We start from the raw sequence: 10,361 nt of genomic DNA on the forward strand, positions 1-10,361 counted from the left end.
CAGGAAGGGAGAAGACCAACAAGTTTGATTCACCTAAAAGGCACCCCGTTACAATTTGATGCTTTGATGAGGCAATGGTGGTGGAAACTCCAAGCATGAACCTTCAGAGAGAAAGGGAATATCTATCTTTATAATGCAATGTACGGCTTGTCACATGTGACCTGCTCTGCTCCTTCCAATTGGAAAGCTTGAATTTCATTATTTATTTTTTTTACAGATTGTGCCCTCTGCTGAGCATTTGAAAAATCACCCTTCATTCTCCCATTCTTTCTTGTATTGACTCGAGCCCGATAACTGCACAAATGACTTTCTCATAAATATTTTAATATTTCCTTCAGCAAAACAAAACCACTTTTCACTATCAAATCAATTCACACGTGACACATTCAAGTACGTCCATTTAATTTGAGGGCTGATATTTAATTGAAAGAACACGGGAGCCACCTTGACACTGAACTCCAGGAGCACATTTGCGAGCCCAGACACGCTGGATGTCAATACGTCCGCTTAGTCCAGTCCTCTGGGAGCAGAGCACGTGCTCTGCCGAGTCAAGGCCTACATTTGGCTCAGAAAATGAGCCTGACCGTTGTCTTCCAGGCGGCGGGTAAGAATTTCGCAACCCGTGTCTGTGACCAGAAGTGTGTGTTCGAACTGAGCAGATCGCTTCCCGTCTCGAGTGACCGCCGTCCAGCCATCGGGCCAGGTCTCGTCTTGCCAGCCACCTGAAAGAAATATTCAAACGTAAGGCGGTCGGTCGAAACATTGAGTGATTAACGAGTCTCACCTTCACATATCATGGGTTCGATGGTAAACACGTGACCCGGCTTCATAACGCCAACTGCTTTGTTTTCTGGAGAGAGGGATGCAGAAATGATTGTGATATAGGAATGCAGATCAAGTTGCTGATGGGTTTTTTTTTTTCCCCCTCAATTGTCAGAAGGACTTACTGGCATAATGTGGCACATTTGGAGCGGTGTGGAAAAGCCTGTGGATGCCGTGGCCGCAGTAGCTCCGCACCACAGAGAAGCCGTTGGCCTGAGCGTGCTTCTGGATGATATTACCCAGCTCTCGATAGCGGATGCCGGGTTTCACTGCAAGTACAACGTCGCCAACCGTGCTAGTACCACGCCAGTGAGTGAGTGAGTGACACGTATTCCGTAAGTAAGACACAGAAATAACAATGACAGACAGATCAAACTGACCTTTTGTTCAGATGTCGGTACATGAAGCATAAATAATGTTGCATCTTAGTTTTGAACGCCAGACCTGCGCCCGCCCGCCCGCCCGCCCCCCTCACGCACCAGATAATTGCCTATGAGAGGCTGAAAAGAAAGGCAAAAAGATTGCAGCTCTTACCAGAGTCGATAGCTTGCATAAGGCATTCGTAAGTAGTCTGAACAAGTTTCTTTGCTCCTTCATCCACCTCTCCCACATAAAAGGTCTCATTGAGGTCACCGTGGAAACCATTGTGGTAGACGGTGATGTCCACTGCGGGAGAGACGAGACAAGACATTGATTGAAATGACATCCAATCTATTTTGTCACGCAACAGAGGTCTGAATGCTTGTTATGCGTGCAACAGACACCTGTTTTGCACAATGACGGAATTGTGAGCGGGAGAACTTTGAGCTATATCGAGGGCTCATCGTAATGGAGGAGCACCGCTGTGAAAGCTTAATGACATCATTTGTCTTGTGGGATCACGCTGATCACTTGAAAGGCAAGTCGAGAAGACAGCACCCACAGACAACAGTGTCTGATGGAAGACATAGCTTCAGGAAGAATAGGCGCGCAAAACATCCAAGTTGCGAGTGAGCACTATGCATACAACATCTGCCTTGCAGTCTTGTTACGTGACAGTGTCAATAACTTGAACAAACATCACTCTCGGAAGTCAATGCTAATTTCCATTTAGGAGGTCGGAGGCGAATATCACTTGCCGTACATACCATTAAGTATATCGCCATCTTGTAGCGCTCTTCTGTCCGGGATTCCGTGGCAAATGACTTCGTTGACAGACGTGCAGCAGGATTTGGGGAAGTTGTAATAGTTTAGAGGAGAAGGGTAGCACTTCCTTGTCGTACAAGCCTGAGCAGACGAGTATGGATCAAATGAAGCCAATAACAGACAGGTCAGGTGTGTCAAAGCCAATTTTCTCAGAAGCCACACAGTAGCGATGGTTTCCCTCAGAGGTCACAACCCAGGAAAGACTTGCTCGACCCCCGACCGAGAGGGGCCGGCCGCAAATTCACGAGACTTTCATTTTTGCGTGGGTGCGTGCGTGCGTGCGTGTACCAGATGTACTGCATGGTCAATTTCTTCTGTTGTAACACCAGCTTTCACCATTGCAGCTGCGATATCCAAGACTTCTCGAGCCAGCTGCAATGGACCGTCCCAATGCGGGATTAAAAAAAGGGCAAGCGCGACAACAAAGGGCTGTAAGGAGAAGCAACACACAGAAAGATTGCACGTCACCTTGCACACCACTCTCATGCCTTCGATGTCCTCGGGAGGGAGGATCTTGATCTGTGACGTTCCCTTCAGAAATTGCTCGGATTCAGACATCCCTGTGGAAAGACAGACAATGGTTGGGATCGTTACGGCCAAGCCACAGTTGGGATGCAGCCAGGTGGGCCGCCATTCAAACTCATTTTCTCGGCACAGCGCTAGGCCATGGCCTAAATGTACGATGTCAGCGCTGTCTTTGCGGCAAGTGCACGCACGTGTTTTCAACTTGCTTTCAGCTAAAACAGTCAATGTTTCATGATAATGCAATCATGGAAATGAGCGCAACGGCTTGCAGGATTCAATTCTCGTTACCACCCATCGTTAGTCACTTTGATATTCCTTTTTTCTATTTTCTTATTAGGCGGCCTTGCGTGCATGAGACAAAAGCCCAAGGCAGCACAACGCTTAACAGGAAGGATTGCTGGTGGGCAACTTTGAGGTGAGTCAACTTTGCATTGCAAACATGTTCCAATGTCGAATGATTCAACGAGGTCTCATAACACAACACGATCCGATACGAAGGGCACTAAAGTGTCTCATTTGGTCAAAGCACTTCAGCATTCATCATTTATAAAGTCAACAGGATGATTGCTGTATGAACCATCAACAGTTGCTTGGCAACAGTGAGTTTCCACTCTGAACAGTCCAAGCCTCCTTCGTGTTCACAGTGTGAGTGCAATCATCAATTCAATTTGATTTACACTTGAACAGAGCAGCTCAGGAAAAGGTGAAAACTAAATTCTCACAAGAATCCCTAGCGTGTGGATAAAAGCGGAAGAGACGTTTCATATTGGGTCACGTCTAGAGCACGGCGCGACTGAGGCATCGCTGTGTGCTCTTCCCTGAGAAAGCAGCACAAGGGACTGAAAAGACAGAGTAACCATGACTACCTGAGTACGCAGGCAGATAGATGACAGGGATGGAGAGTTGCCACGGTAACATTGAATCAATCGCCAAGCACATTTGAACACAGCTTACAGTTGGACAATCGCTGCTGATGTAAAACATCTTGAAAATTCTTAGACCCAAATGGCCGATTGATATCACAGCCATCACAGGCTGAAAGTGATCACGTACAGTCTTTGAATGAAATGCATTCTGACCAGTGACCTCATATGCATTGGGTGCAGGGAAGGAACAATAGGCATGCAGCGGCAGCGCAAGTCTTCTTCAGCGACATCACGGGCAAGACCAACCCGAGTCCCGAAATATAAACTTTGTTACCTCGAGGATGGTCAGCATAGTCAGGTCTTTGGATTTCACTGGGTACAGGCCGCAAAGGTGTCTGAAGTGAAAAGCAGAACACGTGTTGGGCCCCCTTGCAATCGCAGCAAAAGTTGCTTCTACAAAGTATTTGCCCATGTCCTACTTTTTAGTTGTTGTCGGGTTGTTTTTTTTAAGCAAAAGAAAAAAAAAAAACACAAAACATTTCAAATACCCGATAAAGTTGGATACAGACAAAAACGAGACAGGCAACTCACCAGAGGGTAGTAAGGACGAAGTTTCCCCGCGTAGCGGTAGCCAGGCCATGGGTCTGTGTTGATGTCTTTTTCCACACAGTTCTTACATTCATTCTGGTTCTTGTCCTCCTCTGACAAAACAACACAAGATTTACAACGCCATAATAAAGATCATAGTGGCACAAAGGAATCAATTGTTTAAACTCATCACAATTGTTCCATTATACATGGAAACAATTAGCGTGGTGGAGGTGCATTTTGCTAAGCTGCAAAATTGGTGGCTTTCTTGAGCCCTGGCTGGATACTTACTTGCTTTTTTGTGCAGCAACTTGTGAGATGCCCAGCTCCCCTTGAAACATTCCTGGGAACGAAAAGAGACTCCCCAAAGTAAGGTCAAGGGTTCAACGACATGCAAAGAGCCTCCCTGGTGTCTGCTTTGGCACTGAAAATAAAGACCAAGACTGGGATGTTGCTGTACAGTGGTAATGAAGCTGAATTTAGCCCTTGGCTTACTTGAACTGCATGGGAACGAGGAAGGTACAACGGGGATCGTTTCCAAAATCACACAGCTTGTTGTATGAGTCCGCTCTACGTGGAATGATATTCTACCGTTGGCCGTAATGCAATGTGAGACAAATAGTCCAGGCCCAGATAGATAGATAGATAGATAGATAGATAGATAGATAGATAGATAGATAGATAGATAGATAGATAGATAGAGATTTGGTTGCGCAGCGTAAAGTTAGTCGCGCTTCTTGAACTCCTTCCTACGAGTTCATTGACTAATGCTTTTGCAAAGCCATGCAAAATGACATGCACTTGATGTACATACAGCCTCCTAACACACAACTTATTGCACATCATTGTTCATTTTTGAAAGACAATCGTTCTCATGATCATATCACCCACTCACTCACTCACTCACTCACTCCAGCCAGCCAACTGGTCAGCAATTAGCTCGGGAGTTGGGCAAGTCGTCCGGCAAATCTGCGGGAATTACCACGGACAGTTATGATTCATCGCGAACTACCGCGAGGTCATTCTCAAAGTTCAGTCAAAGATGTTATGGCATTTCATCTGTGCATAGCTTTCTACGTTCTATGTAGCATGAGCGCTCGATACTAGCAGCCTCGTGATGATCCAGGCAGGGCCCGTTGTCGGGCTAAAACAGCGGCCAACTTGCCAAGAGCACAGCACAGCACAGCACAGCTTTACCTGGGAACAGAAATAGGATCCTTGAATGCCAAGCTTGATGCATGTAGGACACTGAAGTTTGGCGTCTTTGCTGCAGCATTCCGTCTCGCACTCCCTTCTCTCCACTGTGCTCGCCATGCTTTCGTTCGCCGGTCGGCCCTGCTGCTCGTGCGCGAGCTGGTGCGCGTTCGCGCTCGCGATCGAGGGGTGGAGTCCCAGTGCCGGGGAAGCGGCTGGCAGGCCGCCACGAGCGGCTTTCTGCGCATGTCCAGGGTGGCTGGTCACGTTGCCCCGTGTGCTCCAATCATTTGAGAGTTTCTCAACACGGATTTGTAAAATGGCGACTGCCGAACCGGTGAGCACTTTCTCGAGCAACTCCCTCTTCGTGGTATCTATCGTGCCATTTGCACCTCGAAGCATTTCTCATGTCATATGTATGCATGCGGACTGCAGGATTACTCGCCACCTTGTTTTGACTTGAAGATCATGACAACGAGTTATGCGTAACCGCAAAAGGCACTATGCCGGAGACCTCGCAACTTTTAAACTGACGTTGAGGACTCGCTGTCCACTTTCAGTCAGCGTGCCCTAACGTTGCTGGCAATGTCAGAAACTTGACAAATAACAAACACTCATGAGCGATACACTATACGCACACACTCTTTTGATTCGGCGTGTCGTATCATTTGCATTGAGCGTAATTGTTGATCCCTTTAACGACCTCCCCGACGATTTCTATTTCAGTGACTCACGGTTGTCTTGACGTATTGAACGAAAAGAACAAATGGATTAGCTTGAATTGTCTGTTGTGTTCAAAAGTTCGACAATGTACGTATTTGGTCATCATGCCGTTGTTGATCCAATCCTTTAGTAGGCGCAAGCACCAAATCTGTGTTTTATTCCGCCATCGAAAACAAAAATACAATATACATTGGAAATATTCCAATGGAGTTTTCAGTCTGCTCTCCTTGTTTGCTCCCATTAACACAAATTATTTAGAATAAAAGTCAAGTTCATGTGCTGTAAAAGATACTGATCTCAAATTACAACCGTAAACAAAGAGCTACCTGATCAAGTGCCAAGTAAAGTTCCCTTTTGCCTCGTTTTTCTAGGAAACCAACCTAAGTCCATCCCCGCCCAAAGAGGATGGAAGTGACGAGGCAAAAGAGGTTGGTCACATTGCGCACTGCCAAACCAAAAAGACCGTACACATTGAACATATTCCACTTGCAATCGAGTTTTTAGTCTGCTCTCCTTTTTGTCTCCCATGAACACTATTTATTTATAATAGAAGTCAAGTTCATGTGCTGTAAAATACACTGATCCCAAATTACAACCATAAACATAGAAGCGCTACTTGATGAAGTGCCCTTTCCCTCATTTGTTTTAGGAAAGCAGCCCAAGTCCGTCCCTGCCCAAAGAGGATGGAACTGATGACGCAAAAGAGGCTGGTCAGGAAATTGTGAGCCCAGAAGTCTACATCAAACACCCTCTGCAAAACAGGCAAGGCTCCACTTGTAACTGTGACGATCACAAATTAAAAACTACCCCCCCCCCGAAATATGCAGCTTAACTAGGATCCTCTCTCTCACATCTTTTTTTTTTATATTCTCACCCCGACAGATGGTCTCTATGGTTCTTCAAGATCGACAAGAACAAAACATGGCAGGCCAACCTGAGACTCATCTCCAAATTTGACACAGTGGAAGACTTTTGGGCGTAGGTTGCACCAAATCGCTTCACGCTCGGGCCCCTGTGTTAAGTTTTCAGCAGGGTTCTTTCAAAGTCGTAAAGGACGTTTGGCAGACCACCACTTTCCACGCACCATTCAAACTGTCTGTGAGCATAGTTGCGATCCTCAACAAATGAGCTTGTTTGACTCCTCTGCCATGTCTTGTCTGCAGTCTGTACAACCATATCCAGTTATCCAGCAATCTCATGTCAGGCTGCGATTACTCCCTTTTTAAGGTTTGTCTCATCAAGTCATGTCCAGTAGGCATGCCTTGAATGACAGATGTCATATTGTCGTGCTTTTTTGAGTTTTACTTTGCATTTGAAGAAAAGCGTGGAGAAAAATGAATCATCCAATGTTATTGAAATGATTATGAAATATGCAGGATGGTATTGAGCCCATGTGGGAGGATGAGAAGAACAAGCGTGGAGGACGCTGGTTGATCACACTCAACAAGCAGCAGAGAAGATTTGATCTGGACCGCTTTTGGTTAGAAACTGTACGTTTTCACTCTTTTTTTCGTATTATGGATTCAAAGAAAAAAAATACAGCTGCTCTACACGTAATTGTTTTGGACTGCTCGGACGCAATATTTACCTCTGTTTCTTTGCTTTGGATGTTGAGTGAAAAAAAGAAGACCTGATTATTGATTTTTCCACCGTCACTTTTCCAGCTCTTGTGCTTAGTTGGAGAGGCCTTTGACGACTACAGCGATGAAGTCTGCGGCGCTGTGGTCAACATTCGCACTAAAGGGGATAAAATCGCTGTGTGGACATCAGACTCTGAAAACCGTGACGCTATCACACAAATAGGGTGAGGCAGTGAGTGAGGCAGTGAGTGAGTGAGGCAGTGAGTGAGTGAGGCAGTGAGTGAGGCAGTGAGTGAGTGAGGCAGTGAGTGAGTGAGGCAGTGAGTGAGGCAGTGAGTGAGTGAGGCAGTGAGTGAGGCAGTGAGTGAGGCAGTGAGTCTTTCCTCTTAATCACTTTTTTGTTTTCCTGCCAACAGGAGAGTTTACAAGGAGCGATTGGGGCTCCCCTTGAAGATGACTATTGGCTACCAATCTCACTTTGACACAGCAACCAAAAGTGGCTCCACCACCAAGAACAAATTTGTTGTTTGAGAAGCGCTTATTGTGCTCCTTTTTCAACTTCTTGTCATATTTGTTGTTGGTGCATATGCTTACTTTGCTGCAAAGACTGCGGAATGCAATCCACATGGAACGGAAACCGTCGTTTTAAAGTCACTGATGACACTGAAACGTCATTTGGAAGTAACGCTGGCTGTGTTTGGACTTTAATAGTCAGGTATGAAATTTGGGAGGATGAACACTAACACCAAATGGAAACGTATCCAATGAGTGATTGTATTACTAGAGGTTGCTATTTAGAGGGCTTTGTGGATTCTCGACGTAAAAGTATAGATCAAATTCTTTTTTTTTAATTGCAGTCAATCGTGAAATGCAACTGTATATTTTTCTACAGCATGATTTTTTTGCTGTAATTGTGTAAGAAATGAAAGCCTTTAATTTATTCTATCTTGGAGACTGTTCAATTGGTAGAAGAGTTCCATGCTTCTTTTTTGCTCTGGCTTGCATGTAACAAATCTTCTTAGTCAATACTTCATGATTGATATTCTTTCGAGTGTTAATATAATTAAAAGAGGAATTTTGCAACGCTTTGCAATGAAATGGTTTTTATTGCCACATAAAAAGTACTCATCTTGCCTGAAATGAAAAACACTGGCAAGCTTCTCATAAAGGTTCCAACCAGATTAGCTGCTGCACCAGACCGTCATCCCACAATCCTTTCAAATGTCAGCGTAAATACAAGTTGGAAAGAAAAGGTTACTCCCAAAGAACATAGCTCCCTCCACGACTTGTTTCGACGTCAGCTGCTTTAAAAATGTCATTTGAATCCGAAAAATAATGCGCCACTCTTCAAGCGCAGCAAAGCTACGGGATAATGTGTCCAAGCGCTAAATGGCTGTCGGCCGTCCGATGAGGTCCTTGTTTAAGTGGCGTGATTGGGCTCGCGACCTTTAAAGGTCAACACACCATTCCTTCCTTTCCAGACAATCCTCGCAGCATGACGAGCCACCCACGAAACATCAGTCATGACATAGGAAACATGTCTTCAAATGTTTCATATTTGCCTTTTACAAGGTTCGACAGTTTAGTACCAGCCTGGATAAGAGTAACAGTTTGTTATCCATAGCGTCGAGACCACCATAGTCAAGGCGGGCAGGTGGAATCCACTTGGGCTTGGAGCTCAAAATGCGCTTCCAAAAGGTTCTCAGGTCATCTGATTCAACAGGGGAGCTGAACTAAGCTATTTTATGGAGTCACTTGTCATTTTAAAGAAAGCAGACAAGCAGGTTGTCTGGGGAATTTCACTTGATCAGGAAGAAGAAGAGAAGCCAAGTGTCGTGCGCTAGTTATGAGTAGCGACCGTGTTCCCCTGTGAATGTATGATGGGAGCTCGAGCCACTTGGGCTTATTGCTTTTGAGTGGATTGATGAATTTCCCCAGGGTAGGCTACTTGCAGCCGTGCCGTGACGTGCAAAGCGCAATGGCTGGATTTGGAAGCCACGTTTGCTACAATATCACACTTTGAGCCTTAACTTAGTTGCCATTTTTGTCACTCTGCTACTTTTGGACATTGTGACATTTTGTCTGAATGAACAGAGTCATTAGTTCTGTATCATTTAGCGGGCCTTTCTCCTGTCGTCCGATCTCAGTGTGCTTGCGTTTTCACTTTGAGAACATTTGGCGTGTGTCACACAATTATTTTCATTTGATGATTGCACATGAAGTCGTACTTTGTGGAACAAAGTAAGGAGCACAGTGATGGCAAGTTGCTTCCTGACTTCAAAAGACTATATGGCTTACGCTACTGAGCACGTGCTGGATCGAATTGGCTTTGAAATGAGGCCAGCTCCAAGGTCTGTCTCCATAGGGTTGAAATGTGCAAGAATAACGGAGTGTAAATGAAAAGAAAAAACAAATAGAAGATTGCTGAACAATAAAGGCGAGCGTATCCATCATTTATGTGCTTCGCATGCATTGAAACATTGCTTTGGCAAAAAACACATTGAAAACTATGTCAGTCAACAATTCTTACATAGGTCGACTGGCACTAGTCTATATGGATCTTTGCACACTACATCCGTTGAAATGCTGATTAGCGCCCCAGATTGGCCTCGTGCACTTGCATGGGACTGATGAAACTATTCAACGCCTACCACTTCTTCATATTTGTTGTCAGTCATTTTCACTCAAGTGGATTGTGCAGCATGATTTCAATATATTGCCTTTGTTATTTGCTGATTCGCTCCTCTGGGGCACACAGAGTACAGTGAATGAGTTACATGTCAAACGCACAATTGATTAGACAATATTCAAAATATAACCTAGAAAAATAGACAGCCACCCTTCCATTTTCTTCTGAGAAGCAAAACAGATTGAATGA

At 45.1% G+C, this 10,361-nt stretch overlaps 2 protein-coding genes and 1 long non-coding RNA gene across 3 annotated transcripts; 2 read left to right on the plus strand and 1 right to left on the minus strand.

Annotated features, from left to right (window-relative positions):
- Positions 1-303: 303 nt before the first annotated feature.
- Positions 304-5,359, minus strand: metap1 (methionyl aminopeptidase 1). The gene is made up of 11 exons (XM_037240831.1): positions 5,184-5,359; positions 4,278-4,329; positions 3,990-4,099; positions 3,733-3,793; positions 2,476-2,567; positions 2,296-2,379; positions 1,950-2,088; positions 1,357-1,488; positions 948-1,091; positions 785-850; positions 304-722 (listed from the first exon to the last, which is right to left on the minus strand). The coding sequence occupies exons 1-11, from the start codon at positions 5,298-5,300 to the stop codon at positions 556-558; spliced, it is 1,164 nt and encodes a 387-aa protein (XP_037096726.1). The 5' UTR covers positions 5,301-5,359; the 3' UTR covers positions 304-555.
- LOC119115923 lies at positions 2,489-4,158 on the plus strand. Its single transcript, XR_005096208.1, has 3 exons — positions 2,489-2,629; positions 2,870-2,947; positions 3,639-4,158. It is a non-coding gene; the product is annotated as an uncharacterized LOC119115923 (long non-coding RNA).
- A 125-nt stretch (positions 5,360-5,484) lies between the features above and the next one.
- eif4eb (eukaryotic translation initiation factor 4eb) lies at positions 5,485-8,571 on the plus strand. The gene is made up of 8 exons (XM_037240833.1): positions 5,485-5,550; positions 6,275-6,331; positions 6,553-6,665; positions 6,786-6,881; positions 7,067-7,130; positions 7,280-7,393; positions 7,568-7,707; positions 7,900-8,571. The coding sequence occupies exons 1-8, from the start codon at positions 5,500-5,502 to the stop codon at positions 8,012-8,014; spliced, it is 750 nt and encodes a 249-aa protein (XP_037096728.1). The 5' UTR covers positions 5,485-5,499; the 3' UTR covers positions 8,015-8,571.
- The last annotated feature ends 1,790 nt before the right edge of the window (positions 8,572-10,361 follow it).

The sequence above is a fragment of the Syngnathus acus genome, chromosome 22, assembly GCF_901709675.1.
Source record: "Syngnathus acus chromosome 22, fSynAcu1.2, whole genome shotgun sequence".
NCBI lineage: Eukaryota > Metazoa > Chordata > Actinopteri > Syngnathiformes > Syngnathidae > Syngnathus > Syngnathus acus.

What these genes read in the sequence shown, in the direction of transcription:
- metap1 (XM_037240831.1), bottom strand. Translation starts at nt 5,300, where the DNA reads ATGGCGAGCACAGTGGAGAGAAGGGAGTGCGAGACGGAATGCTGCAGC. An exon ending in CTATGCTGACCATCCTCGAG is followed by an intron (nt 2,568 to 3,732) that starts GTAACAAAGTTT and finishes GTCTTTCCACAG; the next exon opens with GGATGTCTGAATCCGAGCAA. An exon ending in AAATGTGCCACATTATGCCA is followed by an intron (nt 851 to 947) that starts GTAAGTCCTTCT and finishes CCCTCTCTCCAG; the next exon opens with AAAACAAAGCAGTTGGCGTT.
- eif4eb (XM_037240833.1), top strand. Translation starts at nt 5,500, where the DNA reads ATGGCGACTGCCGAACCGGTGAGCACTTTCTCGAGCAACTCCCTCTTC. An exon ending in ACAGTGGAAGACTTTTGGGC is followed by an intron (nt 6,882 to 7,066) that starts GTAGGTTGCACC and finishes TCTTGTCTGCAG; the next exon opens with TCTGTACAACCATATCCAGT. An exon ending in GACGCTATCACACAAATAGG is followed by an intron (nt 7,708 to 7,899) that starts GTGAGGCAGTGA and finishes TCCTGCCAACAG; the next exon opens with GAGAGTTTACAAGGAGCGAT.